We start from the raw sequence: 15390 nt of genomic DNA, 5'->3' as shown, positions 1-15390 counted from the left end.
GCAACATCTTCTTCATGTCGTGTTCTCCTCTCTGAATCTGTACGTCTGTCTTTTACTCTCCTTATAAGGACATCAGTCATGTTGAATTAGGTTGCACGCTAATTCAGCGTGAGCTCATCTTAACTTGATTGCATCTGCAAAGACTATTTCCAAATAAGGCCACATTCACAGGGGGTGGGGGTGAGGGTGGGGGTTGTGTTGGGACGTCAACATATCTTTTTAGGGGACACAGTTCAAGCCATAGCAGATGCCTTCTTATAAAACAATCAGTTCTACAACAAAAAACTATCACTCATCAATTCTAAACTGAGGATCAAGTCAGCTTTCTCTCTAATGCTCCAGATTCCAAAATATGGTTCTGGTAGACCTTTATTTGGCTCATGCAAACAGAAACCTTCTTGGATGAGTCAGGTCCTCCACAAAAAGGCATGTTCAGGTCCCAACCCCTGTTCCTGGGGGTGTGAACCCATTTGAAAATGTTATATAAGTTAATGTACACCCAAACTGGATGAGTGTGGGCCTTAATTCAAATAGCTGAAGTTCTTATAAACAGAGGAAATTGGACACAGAGAGAGAAGTCATGGGATCATCCAGAAGCTAGAAGTCAAGGGAACCCAGAAGAAAAAAAAAAGATGCCACCACATGCACGGCCATGTGACAGAAAACCCAAGGAACCCCAAAGATTGCCGGCAGCCAGAAGATACCCTGGGAGGAAGCAAGCCTTCTAGCCTCCAAAACCCTGAGCTAATAAATCCCTGTTGTTAAGCCAACCCATTGTATGGTATTGTGTTAGCAGCAGGAAAGTAAAACATCTAGTAACCGTGGTAACAATTTACTGTTCTGCTTTCTCCCTGTACACCAGCATTTCCAAGAAAATGCTGCTATTCCTTAGAATCTTTCAACAAGTCAGAGTCCTTGTTGTCTAGCTGTACCACAATTAATCAGGGAAGAGTTGTAGGTTCTAGAGGCATACTGAATGGGTAAAAGCCTCTAAAGCAAAATGTTATTAATGTGTGCCATGGACCTTAAAGAAATTAGACTAAGATAAAATTAGACAAATACATTTTTGAAATGAGCATTAAAATCGTCACCCACAATATTACTATTATATCTGTTTAGACGGTCACCAGCTGTGCCGTGGGTAAATATGTTCGTATAACACAGTAGTACTCATTCTCAAAAATAAATTGCATCTAACTTATTTTGGGGTGTATGAGATTTAGGTCTTTTTAAAAAAAGTAATTGTTTTCTATTCCTTAAGTTAGACAAATAGTGTCACATCCTAAATAGATCTTCTCACTTTTAAGAGAAGTTCTCACTTGAACTAACTGGCACATCAAGAATAAAGTTTTTTACATCTCATCATTACTCTGTGTTAAGGATGAGTACCACCTTTTCTGTTTATACTGAGAAAGTTTCTGTAATGACACCTCTGTGTAAAAAACTTATGAGATGCTGAGACTTAAATTATTCTTCACCTTTTTTTTTTCATTTGTAAAACCTACCTTCATTCAAAATTTAGCATTTTTTCTTTCAAAAGCAAATGTAAATATTACTTTTCTCTTTGTAATTTTTCTTCATTTTTTCAGTCCCCTGTCCTGTATGTTACATGTTATAGTTAGTATTGGCAAAACTAAATATTATAAACTATAATTGTTCATATTTGTGCTTGCTGTGTGCCATACATTAACATGTATTATCTCTTTTAATTCTCACAACAGTTCTACTGATATGGGAATTTTTATCACACTCCTTTTGTGATGGAGTAAGTGGGATAGCATGTAAGCTAGCAAGTGGCAGAGCTGAGAGCAGCCTTTGCCTGCCTTATTCCAGAGCATTTGCTATTTAGCACTGTTAGGCTTAGTAGTATTCTCTTTTCATTTTGACAAATTGAACTATGAAAATATAAAATACCAAGGAAGAACCAAAACTATGAGGGAAAAAATCTGTGGACTTTTAAAGTCTTTCTGTTTTCAAAGTTGTTTAAAGCCTGTTTGAAGCCAATACCTCCCTCAATGTTTTCCTTTTTAAAGGAACACAAACCACTTTGTCTTCTCCCCTCTCTCCTTCCTTTAAAGATGTCTTTTCTTTACTTCTGGAGAGATATACTAGCAAGGGACTACAGATAAGATTAATTTTTAGCTAAGATTTCAGTTTCCACAGTGTGCTAAGCTGACATGTAAAAAAAATAATTTCATTCTTGAGTTTTTCAAGCCCACAAAGAAATAATTAATATTTTTCACATGCCAACTCTGTATTCTACATCTGAGAAGTTCAAATTAGCTGTTTTGTTCTACTCTTGGCCCAAATCACTTTTTCATTCAGTAAACATTTATTGAGCAGATGCTCTGTTCCACGTACTGTGTTTTAATGAAGGAACTAATTTTAATGTGATCCAGCAGAGACTAAGTCATAACATTTTTGACACATTCATGAAACTTTAAAATTGATAACAAAAGGACTTCTGGGATAGAATTAATTAATGATTTATTCATTGTGACTTTGAGTAAGGCTTATTTGCCTCTATTTAATTTTTATAAAAAATACAAATAACTACAATTAATTTACCTCAATAGCTTGTTTTAAGAAAAAGTGACAAAATGGCTATCCAACACTTAAAATTTCTATATGTTTGTAGAGACTAGATATCAGTATAACTTTTTTTTGCAATTTTATTGAGATTTATTCACATCCCATACAATCATCCAAAGTGTACAATCAGTTGTTCACAGTATCATCACACAGTTGTGCATTCATCACAATTTTTTTAACATTTTCATTACTCAAAAAAATAAGAATAAGAATAAAAATAAAAGTCAAAAGGAACACCCAAAACTTTCTTACTCCTTTTTCCCTCCTATTATTCATTTACTATTTTGTCCTCCTTTTCTCTACTCATTTGTCCATACACTGGATGAAGGGAGTATGAGCCACAAGGTTTTCACAATGACATAGTCACATCATGTAAACTATGTAGTTATATGATTGTCTTCAAGAATCAAGGATACTAGGTTGCAGTTCAACAGTTTTGGGTATTTCCTTCTAGCTATTCTAGTACACTAAAACCTAAAAAGGGATATCCATATAATGCATAAGAATAACCTCCAGAATGACCTCTCGACTCCATTTGAAATCTCTCAGCCACTGAAACTTTATTTTGTTTCATTTCTCTTCCCCCTTTCAGTCAAGAAGACTTTCTCAATCCCACGATGCCAGGTCCAGGTTCATCCCTGGGAGTCATGTCCTACGTTGCCAGGGAGATTCACACCCCTGGGAGTCATGTCCCACATAGGGGGAGGGCAGTGAGTTTACCTACTGAGTTGGCTTAGAGAGAGACAGGCCACATCTGAGCAAAAAAAGAGGTTCTCTGGGAGTGACACGTAGGCACCATTATCAGTAGGCTTAGCCTCTCCTTTGCAGTAACAAGCTTCATAAGGGCAAGCCCCAAGATTGAGGGCTGGGCCTACTACAATGGTATTCCCCCAAAGCTTGCAAAAATATCAGAGATTCCTCAGGTGGGGATGTTTAATGTTTCCACGTTTTTCCCCAGGCCCTCAAAGGGGCTTTGCAAATACTTTTTATACTCTGCACAAATTACTCTGGGATGTATTGGGGTTTCACACTACCCTGAACAAACCAACCAGATCTTGCCCCCTATTCAAGGTTCCATGTAATTATGGTGTTTGAATAAACTAACCATACAAGTTAAATTATGTAGCATGCTACAGAAAGCATAGATTTTGCACCAAATAAACATCTCTTCCTTTGATCTCACACAGAAGTTGAGGTTTTAAAACACACTCAATATCATCCTTTTCCCTTTAGTGTGGTTTGCCATAGTCCTAACCAAGTCCATTTTGTTCACATCTCCAATGGAAGTCTGATCTCTTTTTCAGATTTTTTAACATTGCTGCATGGGGTGATGCTGACATTCGTAGCTGCTGAACTCTGGCTCTGAGTCTCAGGTGACACACAGATACATGAAGTTAAAGGGACCGACCAGGTTATACACAAACAGCTCAGCATCTCAGAATTTAGAATTAACCATTACAACTCATGAATAGATGTGACTGCTGTCAGAGCTTATAATCTGGGGACCTTTACCATAAGCCTTTCCCTGGTAACCTGTGCTCTCAGATTCAATTCTCAGAGCTTGCACGTTTGTCTTTTCAATTCAGCCTTATGTCACTCAACATACTGTCCTCAAGGTTCATTCACCTAGGGGCATACCTCACAACTTCATTTCTTCTCGCCACCACTCAGTATTCCATTGTATGTATACACCACAGTTCACCATTCCATTTATCAGTTGATGTACCCTTAGGCCGTCTCCATCCATTGCAAATCGTGAATATGGCTGCCATAAACACCAGTGTGCAGTGTCCATTCATGTCCCTGCTCTCAGTTCTTCCAAGTATAATCCAGTAATGGGGTTGCAGGACCATATGGCAACCCCATAGATAGGTTCTTGTGGCACCCCATACTGCTGTCTGGCTAGGCTGCACCATTCTACTTCCATACCAACAGGGAATAGGTACATCCCTCTCTTCACATTGTCTCCAGTACTTGTATTCCTCTGTTTATTTTTTTAACAGTTTTATTCACACACCATAGAATCCACCCTAAGTAAACAATCAGTGATTCCCAGAATAATCACATAATTATGCATTCACTACCACAATCTATATGAGGACATTCCCATCTCTTCCCCAAAGAAATAGGAAAAGGAGAAAAAAATGAAGAATAAAAATACAAAAGATAGAAGAAAAATAAAAATAAAATACAATCAAAAGGTCAGACAATATCACCACTGAGAATCCATATCACTCTCTTATATCCTGCTCTTATAGACATTTAACTCTGGTGTATTGCCTTTGCTACAATTAATGGAAGCATCTTTCAATGTCACCATTAACTATAGACTCTAGTTTTCATTGATTTTATTTTTTCCCCTATACCATCCAGTTTTCAACACCTTGCAATGTTGACATTCATTTGCTTTCTGTCATTTAAAAACATTCTTATATTTATACATTTAATCACCATCATTAACCACCTTAGGTTTCAATAAGCTATACAATCCCGGTCTTTATCTTCTGTCTTTCCTTCTGGTGTTATATGTGCCCCTAGCCTTCCTCTTTCAACCATATTCACAATCATCTTTGTTAAGAGTACTTACGATATTGTGCTACCATCACACAGTATTGTGCTATCCACTTTTGTATCTATACAATCAATCCTGTTGAACCTTCTGTACTCCTTCAGCATCAAATGCCTGATCTCTAACTTCTTTCTATCTCCTGATAACCTGTTTTCTCAACTCTCAAATTTCGCTCATCATTGTTAGTCTTACATTGTTAGTGAGACTGTACCGTACCATACTTTTGTTTCTGGCTAATTTCACTCAACATAATGTCTACTGTCTACTATTTTGTCTTTTGGATTTTATATGTCATATCTTACTTCATTTTTATTTCTCCCCCTCTCTCTTTTACCCTTACTGATAATCTTCATTTCTACACTCTTCTCCAAACTTCTCTCTCCTGCTTTTTCCTATCTGCCTGTAGTGCTCCCTCTAGTATTTCTTGTAGAGCAGGTTTTTGTTCACAAACTCTCTCAGTGTCTGTTTGTCTGAAAATATTTTAAATATTCATTAAATATTTAAGAATGTCCTTTGTTTTTGAAGGACAGTTTTGCCAGATATAGAGTTCTTGGTTGGCAGTTTTTCTCTTTCAGTATCTTAAATATATCATACCATTGCCTTCTCACCTCCATGGTTTCTACTGAGAAATCTGCACTTAGTCTTATTGAGCTTCCCTTGTATATGATGGATCGCTTTTATGTTGCTGCTTTCAGAATCCTCTTTGTCTTTGATATTTGATAATCTGATTATTAAGTGTCTTGGAGTTGGTTTACTCAGGTCTGTTTTGTTTGGAGTACACTGCACTTCTTGGATCTGTAATTTTATGTCTTTCATAACAGATTGGACTTTTTCGGTGATTCTTTCCTCTGTTATTCTTTCTGCCCCTTTTTCCTTCTCTTCTCCTTCTAGAACACCCATGACACATATATTCATGTTGTTCATGTTGTCATTCAGTTCCCTGAGACATTGCTCATATTTTTCCATTCTTTTCCCTATCTGTTCTTTTGTTTGTTGTATTTCAGATGTCCTGTCCTCCATTTCATAAATCCTTTCTTCTACCTCTTCCAATCTGCTGTTGTATGTCTCCATTGTGTTTTTCATCTCTTCTATTGTGTCTTTCATTCCCATAAGTTCTGTTGATTGTTTTGTCAAGCTTTCAAGTTTTTCCTTATGTTTGCCCAATATTTTCTTTATATCCTTCATCTCTTTTGCCATATCTTCCCTCAACTCATTGATTTTATTTTTGAATTGATTTAGGAGCTTTGTTTGATTAATAATTAGCTGTTTCAATTCCTGTATCTCAGCTGAAGTGTAAGTTTGTTCCTCTGACTAGGCCATATTTTCGTTTTTCCTTCATAATTTTCAATTTTTTGTTGTCTAAGCATCTGGTTTCCTTGATTATCCCAATCAGATTTCCCAGACCAGATGGGCCCAGTTCTCAAGAGGAGGCTGTATTCAGTATTGTGAGATCCAGAAGATTATCAGTCTTTCCTGTGAGGCCTCTAGACTCCGTGCCTTTCCTATTCTGCCCAGCAGGTGGTGCTTGTCAGTCCACAGCTTCCCACCAGCATAAAGAAATGCAATGTATTTGATTCTCAGTGGACCCTGTCCTGGCCAGGGACCGAGGTTGTCAGAAGCCAAGCTTAAGCTGTTTCTGTTCATTCCCCCCACCCTGCCCCAAGCCTTGAGGTCTGTGTTCTCTGAGGTAGGGCTGCCTTATGAGCTGGGCCCTGCCCCTCTCTTTTCTCAGGGAAGATAATCCCTTTAGGGAATTGTCTCCTACACTTGAGTGTTTCCTTTGATCCTCTGACTATCTTAATTCCACCCTTGCCTGGGTGAGTGTTGACAATTGAAAATGCCTGAGGCTTTCTCTACTGAGCTACTTAGAATGAGAGAAAAAAAGAGGAAAAAAGCAAGAAGTCCCCTTTTCAGAGCCAGTTCCCAGCCCTCCAGTTCACCAGGCAGGAAACAGAATTGGTACACGGTTCTGTGTGCCCCTTTTCTTGGGGCACAGCCCTTTTCCAGTATTCTGATCTCAGTGAACTACAAAAACCTCTGTTTTTATTTATTTATGGTTTTTTTGTTTGTTTGTTTTGTTTTTTTTAATTAGCCCTGCCTCCTCTCTGCCAGGATAAACCTCTGGGTTCTTTTCTTGCTTGCTCTGGGTTTATCTGTACTTGTAGCCTGTATTCAGTAGTCCAGATTTGCTTATTCAAACCACAACTGGAGCTTGGTTGAGCTACATTCTCTTTCTCCTGGCAGGGACTGTTCTTTTTCCCATGGCAAAGTTTTGTAACTCAGCCTGCCGTGCTGGTCAGGGAGGGGCACCAGCTCTACTGTTTGGGGAGCTTTAGTTACAGTTCTATGCTGTGATCTCAGTCATTCACCCATTCCTGACCGGTGTATGATGTTGTCCAGTCACGGGTGCTCCCCCATCAGTTGTTCCAGACTGTTTTCTAGTTGTTCCTTGCTATTTACTGGTTGGTCTAGGAGACTAACTAAATTCCACACCCCTCTATGTCAAAGATATCAACATAACTTTTAAATAGACCAAACTGAAATTCTGTCTATGAAGTAAATGGTAAAATTAATACTGGATTAAAACTTAAAATTTGCATTAAAACTAATAGTTATTTTTGGAAACCCACCATAAATATGTTCAGTATTGCTATTCAAATCCTATGTTGATATAAATGATCAAATTAAATTTGACTTATCATCTACATATTTTCAAAGATGAGTCTCTATTCCCCATAAATAATATATTTGAAAAATATTTGTGAATAAATAGCAACCTTTTCTGTTTAAACCATCTTTTATGAACAAAAATATTTATGTTTGGAAATAACATTGTCTTCTGTGTCTTTTTTAAAATTTTTTTTTTCTTTATTAGAGAAGTTTTGGGTTTACAGATTCCATGTGTTTTTAGGTAATGAAAGGAAACTTTGACAACTCTTCCATTAAACTGCATATTACAAGGTAAACCACTCACCTGCTAATTAGATAAACATGGTTAAGAAAACGTTAATTTACTAGGTGTCATAGAACAAAACCTAGAATGGTTCATAAATCTATTAAAGAAATAGATTAATATTAAAGATTTGATACTGTTTTTACTCAGTGCTGTCATAAAATTTTGCTGGTATTTATAAAATCATTTGAAAATAGTTATATACAACTTTATTTTCTAAATGTATAACAGAAATGAGATTACTGTCCAGAATATATAAAAGCCTCTTACAAATCAGTAATTGAAAGCCAAGTAGACCAATAGGAAAATGCTAATTCACTCAGAAGAGATAGGAAAATAACAATCATTATATTTTAAAAATAATGCTAAATTTTCCTAGTAATCAGGGAAATGAATACTAAAACAATGATTTTTTTTCCTATAATGTTGATAAAAATTTAAAGGACTGATTTTATAGTTATGGAAAATTGGGTCTGCTTATAAACTTGGCGGGAGTGAAATTGGATACAGCCTTTTTGGACTTTCAGAGTTTACTCTATAAATGTTATCTGAATTATTTGCTATAAGCATGTATCCATGCATAACTTGTTTAATTTCAAAAAAGGACTTTGAAGTACAATTTAGGGAAATACAAGATGTGAATGGCAAACACAGCTTTAAAAGAATGTATTTGAATCCCTATCCAACCAGTTCAGGGTAGCCCAGATCAAAAAGCTTATCAACCCATACTAACTGTTTTTTGAAACCTAATTTTGTTTTAGTGTTTCCAGTTCTGACAGCCAGAGTCATGGGTTAGCAAATACATTTTCTTTAAAACGTCAGCACCTCCGGAATGGTCATTAAGGGTCATTCATAAATATGTAAATGCACAAATCCAAACTAATTGCTTTCCCATTTCCTTAGATTAACTCCACTTAAAGACTGGGAGTTTTTATCCAGGGAAGAGTTGTCATCAATTTTGGAGCACTTTGGAGGACAGGGAAGTCGGTGCCAATAGAGAAATGCTTGTGGGGTGGGGTCATATATAAAAGACAAGCTTGCGTTACTTTAAAAATTTCCCTAGAGTCTTTCCTATGCCCTGGGATTAACCACTTCAGGGATTCTGTGAGAAAATGAACTCTGGCTGTCTAGTCTTTGATTTACAGGCAAACTTGTGGAACAGGCCATTTGTAAGTCAAATATTATCTATGCATCCCTGTCACATTCTGGGGATCAAAAACGTTAGAAACTAGGCAACATTTAAAGGAGCAGCATCAGGGTTAACAGGAAAACTGGAAATCATATATTATTTGGGCTAAAAGAGAACACTGAAGAGGGACACATAACTGTAAACATTTGAAGTTCTGTCAATTAGATTTTCTGGCCGTTGCTACAGATTGGAAGCCTCGGTTCACAGGTAGAAGCTACAAAGAGGCAAATTTCCCTTACCATAAGGATGAATTTTCTCATTCTTGGAGCAATTAAAATATTAAATGAGCTGCTCTCCAGAGCTGTGGGCTCCCGCTGGCTCTAGAAACGCCTAAAACTGAGATTGAATAGCTCTCCTGGTTATGAGATTGGGTGGATTAAGTAATCTTAAAAATTTCTCACAACATTATCCTCTGATCCCAGTGCTTCTTAATACAATGAAATTTCATTCCAGGATTAAGACCTGGAATACTGTTCCCCTTTACAAAGCTGGATAGTAACAGAAATATATCAAAGTCAAACCTTCTCTTGGTACAATGGAGATCAGTTGAAACTTCCAAAAGACTTCACAACAAAGAAAGACCAAATGGGAAATGAAACAAATAGATAATACAGAAGGTAGAAAAACTTCCTAGATTACTAAATAAGTTTCTTGTCCCAGTGTATTTCAGTCCTACCCTAACTGCTACCTTGGGATATTTACGTTAGCCCCTAAGGGACAGCAGTTTCTCAGGCACGTTGCCTGGGCCCCTCCTTGTACAGCAGACAGCAGAGCCATTGGGCAGAAGAATTTGTACAGAAATTTGAAGAGTATATGCTGTGGATACAACACTTTATTCTTCTGGAGAGCTAGCCAGGTGGTTGTCAGTTTATAAAGGGCAATAAACATCTCTAGAAATGTAATGACCTGGAGAATGTTGCTCTTATCTGAACTCTGAAGCTGGAAAGATATGCGATAAACCCACCCATACAAGACTAGGGCCCACAAGGGACATGCTGGAGAGGTTTTGCTTTGCTGAGTGGGTCAGGGTAAAGTGCACGAGAGAAGCCTGGCTGACTGCAGCCACCTGAACTTCCCTTCCCCACCCTGTCTCCACACAGTGCTCAGCCTCTCCCCTAAATAATGTTGAACAAACATTTAAAGAATGTTGATTTTGAAGGGGAGCCAAATTATTAACCTATTCAAGTGCCCTAGGTTTGCTGTAAACTCTAAATAACCTATTACCTATCTCTTTTTGTTCCTACTTATTTCTATAGTGTCCATGGAAAACATTGGAGAACAAGGTAAAATATGTTATATTTTATTGCTATATATGTTATAGATATAAAATTTTAAAAATAGTTTGAAAAGACAAGCAGTATTCATTTAGATTTTATTGGGATTAATAAATTATTCTTTGAGAATATGGAGAGGCAGATGGGGTTAAAGCCATCTCATTTCTCTAAGTCCCCAGACTGAATTCTGTAAGGCACTTGGCAAAAAACCTACCCTGAAATGGCTGCAATTGTGCCAAAGATTTTTGTGGCTTCAAGATACTGGGATATGAACAATCTGTTGTCCAAACTCAGAGAATTACCCCAAATCTGAGTCACCTGTATAATCCATGAAAGATATCATTGGCTCTAGTCACCTCATACTGACTTAAGTGCCTTATTGGATGATTCAATATTTTTTGTTTTTCTCGTATGATTCTATAATTATGAGTATTATTTTTCAGGAAAATTAATAATTGCAATTAAAGTTTTAAAATACCAAGCATGGAATAGTTTAAACTATCATATTTTATTCAACTATATCTTACAGAATTGAGTTATTTATTAGTGTATTATCCAGAACGAACCATGACCACTGTAGGCAAAAGTAATATTTTATAGCTGTTTAATACCTCAAGGCTTTGAAACAGCATACAAAGTGTGTTTATGTACATTACCTGAAAAAAAGTATTCAGAAAGCTTTTCTTAACAATTGCTCCATGTGGTAAATGAGACATGGGAACTCCCACTCTAGGAAATCTCTCTGTCGAGATAGGCTCTATTTAAATGTTGTCATTCAAAATAATTAGGGCCACCAGCTTTGACTAGAGCTAAGCAAATGGCTTCTCAACTAGGAACTGCTTTTACTGTTCTTTGTCAGTAATGCCAAGTTCCTAAAGCCTCCAAGTCAGTAAAGCAAAGCTCTTAAAGGTTGCATCTCTTAACATGTGTTTAATACTATGATTGCTCTTTAAAGGTGCAGGCATAACTGACTTATTTTTACGATAAAGGAACGGTCCCTGTTAGCCATTTGGCCAATAGTTGGGCCTGTCGACAGAGGAGAGGGTTCATACATGGGCATAGATCTAATTATGCATTTCCAGGGTTGTTTTTTTGTTTTTTAACTCTTGGCTTTTAATGTATAATAAATAATTCATTGAGTTGTGCTTACTCCAGTATGATGTAAATGTACTTTTAAAATTTATTATCATTGGTAATTTGGGTATTTTAGAACAAGCAGATCTTTTGTGAATATCATGATTTTGGCATATATTTGCATATTACAATGATAATTGTGTTTCTTTCATTTTAGTCGTGTGCCTAATTGCTTATCATCTACTTTTTGCAATGTTTGTCTGGTCCTACTGGAAAACTATCTTTACATTTCCAATGAATCCTTCAAAAGAAGTAAGTTAAAATAATTAGGAAAGTTATCCTAAAGATGGAAATCAATAATACTGATGTCTGAAGAATGAAATTTATGTCTTTTTATCAATGTTGTACACTTATTGACTGTGGTCATTCTTTGGATTTTACTTTTTAAATTATTAAGCCTATTCATAAATACTTGAATTTTCACTTGGCAAAGAGTATTTTTCCACTGGATGAGTATTATATTTCTAATATTAAATCCGTTATGAGTTCCGTTTCACTTTAGAATCAGACATCAGGATAGATAGGTGCATACGTACATGTGTAGATATATAGACTGATAAAGCTGAAAGGTGGAACATACTGCTATCATAATCATCACACTAAAGGTGTATTCATTGGCTGTCAGCCACTAGAAACAACAACACAACAACAAATAATGGCTTAACTAATCTTTTCTACATTGAAAAAGTCTGTAGATAGTCCATAGCTGCTAGGTACCCAGGCTTCATCTATCTTGTTGCTCTGCATAAGTTTCATTCCAAAGGTAACCTTCTTGGCCTGAAATGGCTGCTTAGGTCCAGCCGTCATATCTACATTCTAGCCAGCAGGCTAGAGAAAATAGGAAAGAAGAGGACAAGTATTCTTTATTCTTGATGGCCATGTTCCCCAACTGTGGAAGAAGGGAAGGTATTGGGAGATAACTAGAAGTATCTGCTACAAAAGGTGTTAAGTAGAGAGATTTGATTCAGTTTGCATTCTTAAAAGATCATTCTGGCTACCTATTTGTTTTTGCATTTCTGGTCCTGGTTAAAAGTCCTTGGAGCAAAGGACTGTGCCTTATTCATTTTCATATCCTTGGCATTTAGTCCAGTACATGTTTGTTGAATAGAAACAAATTTTGCTACTAGTAATAATAGTGTAATCTTTATAGACCAAGTTAAAAAAAAAAAAAAAAAGCTCTAGGAATCACTGTAGATTGTTTCCTGAAATCATCAGTTTGAAATGAATACAGCTGTGGTCAAAGAGGTCAATAAATGTACTTTATAACTTGAGAAAGGATATTAAAAACAAAACCACAGATATTTGCACATAATTGACTGTATGCCTGGCATAGAATGCTTCAGAGATAGCCTTTTTCTTCTATTTTCCACTTTCATTTTGCCTCCCTCTCTTTCCTCCCTCCTGCCATATTGCTTCTTTTCCATCATCTCTCTTATCTCCATCCTATCCTAAGTTTTAGGTTTGGAGGTAAATGCTGACTTCTCTCAAGATTATTTCATCCACTTTTGTGGTTTACTACAGTCTCTGGGCTGATAACTCCCAAATGTATTTTCAGCTCCAAACCAGCCCTTGAGCTTCAAACTTTTATATCAACCTGCTGAACAGCACTTCTTGATCATCCCACTGACACTTCAAATACAACATATCCAAAACTGAAGACATCAACCTTCTCCTTCCCCAAACTGTGACTCACGTATTTCTTAAATCAGTTAACACCATTGCCAAACTCCTTGTCTGCCTCTTCCTCACTCCTTCCCAGCATTCAAGTCTTGCTGATGTTTTCGTTTCCTAATTTTTCTTTTTTAATTCCAACACTTCTTTTTATCATTGCCCTAAATCTGGGTCTCAGTCATCTCTCTTGTCTGAGGCATTGCAATCATCCCGTATGTGGCATCCTTGGTTGCCTGTCTTGCCTACATCCCCCTCCCCATTCCCGCAAAAAAAAGTCTCAAAAATGCATCCTCTGTCTTGAAGCTGGAGTGATCTATCCAAAAAGAAATTTAACAATTTCACTCTGCTACCTGTATCTTTGTGTATCCCACAGAGTGAAATCTAGTTTCCCTAGTCTGGCAACCAGGGCTCCTGTTTAAATTTCTGACTTCTTACTTCATGTGCTATTAGTTCTTAACTACATGCAATTGCCTATGTTATTTTCTTTCTAGAATGTTCTTACCCCTTTCTTTTCTAAATAATCGTTTTTCATCCATACTGGCAGCTCCTTCTTGGTCTCCTTTGCTGGCTTTTCATCATCTCATGATCCTGAAAAACATTGGGTTGCCCGGGGCTCAGTCGCTGGACCTCTTCTCTAATAGACCTACACGTATTCCCTTGTGGATCGTCATGTATCATCCCACTCTGCAGCTCTCAGATTAATAACTTAAGCCTGGATCTCTCTCCTTAACTCCAGACTCATTTCCGGTTCCCTATTTGCCATCCAATAGTCATTTCAAATTCAACTTTCCGAAAACAAACTTCTGATTTCCCCGGCTATTTCCACAATTCCCTATTCCTAAAGACTTCCCCACCTCAGTAATGGCAACCCCGTTCTTCTATCTTGGTCAAAAGCTGTAGAGTCATCCTTGACTACTCTTTATCTCTCACACTCCACAACCAATCAAGCGGCAAATTTTACAGCCAAATCCTCAGAATATATCCACAGTGTGAACTTATGCCTCTCCACTGCTACCACACTGGGCCAGGCCACTGTTATCTCTCATTTGTTTATTTGCAGCAGCCTCCTGACAGGTTCCCTTGCTTTCATTATCCCTCTTTCTGTATGTTTTCAACACGGGAGCCACAGTGTTCCTTTACAAACACAAGACAGAGCCCATCATTCTTCAGGTCAGAATTGCCCAATGGTGTTTGAACCCACTCAGTAAAATCTCAATTCCCTACTGAGGTCTAAAAGACTCCCCACTGCCTCTCCAACCCTCTCTTCTCTTTAGTGCTCCTTGCTGACACATCAACATGTTAAGAATGTTCCCACTTCAGGAAGCTTGTGCCAGTTTGGATATATTATTTTCTCCAAAATGCCATGTTCTTGAATGCAGTCTTGTGGGGGCAGATGTATTAGTGTTGATTGGGCTGGAATCTGGATTAGGTTGTTTCCATGAAGATGTGACCCACCCTGTGGGTAATGCCTTTGGTTAGATTATTTCCATGGAGGTGCGGCCCCACCCATTCAGCATGGATCTTGATTTAATCACTGGAGTCCTATAAAAGAGCTCACAAACAGAAGGACCACAGAGCAGCTGCAGCTTAGAGAGACATTTTGGAGATGGCTGTTGAAAGCAGACTTTTGCTGGCGCTTTGGAGATACTAGCTCAGAGTTTGCTCTGAGAAGCTATGCTTAGAGACATTTTGGAGGGCACCATTTTGAAACACAACCCAGATGCCACCGGTGTTCTTTAGTGAAGGTACCCTGTTGTTGATACCTTTATTTAAACATTTTTATGGCCATAAGACTGTAACTTTGTAACCAAATAAACCCCCTTTATAAAAGCCAATCCATTTCTGGTATTTTGCATAACAGCAGCATTAGCAAACCAAAACAGGCCTTGACCCACTATTCCCCCTCGACCTGGAGCACTCTTCCTCTAGATTCTGCATAGCCAGGTCCCTCACATTCTTCATGTCTCTGCTCAAATGGCACCATATCATTGTAGCCCTCCATGACTGC

The 15390-nt window shown here is 37.5% G+C and overlaps 1 protein-coding gene across 5 annotated transcripts in view; it reads left to right on the top strand.

Moving 5' to 3' along the window:
• Positions 1-15390, top strand: part of ZDHHC2 (zinc finger DHHC-type palmitoyltransferase 2) — an 80584-nt gene that overhangs the window by 30414 nt on the left and 34780 nt on the right. For 2 of the 5 annotated variants that reach the window (XM_037831235.1, XM_037831236.1), the window contains exons 2-4: positions 8073-8122; positions 10560-10586; positions 11869-11963. In XM_037831235.1, the coding sequence (XP_037687163.1) occupies positions 10565-10586; positions 11869-11963 (117 nt within the window). In that variant the 5' untranslated portion in view covers positions 8073-8122; positions 10560-10564. Of the gene's footprint in view, positions 1-8070; positions 8123-10559; positions 10587-11868; positions 11964-15390 lie in introns of those variants that run through there. The other 3 variants (XM_037831234.1, XM_037831233.1, XM_037831237.1) reach the window with 2 other exon arrangements.

Source organism: Choloepus didactylus, chromosome 3 (genome assembly GCF_015220235.1).
Source record: "Choloepus didactylus isolate mChoDid1 chromosome 3, mChoDid1.pri, whole genome shotgun sequence".
In the NCBI taxonomy this organism is placed as follows: Eukaryota; Metazoa; Chordata; class Mammalia; order Pilosa; family Megalonychidae; genus Choloepus; species Choloepus didactylus.
Note: the sequence above shows the minus strand (reverse complement) of the source record. Positions and strands in the feature narration are given on the sequence as shown.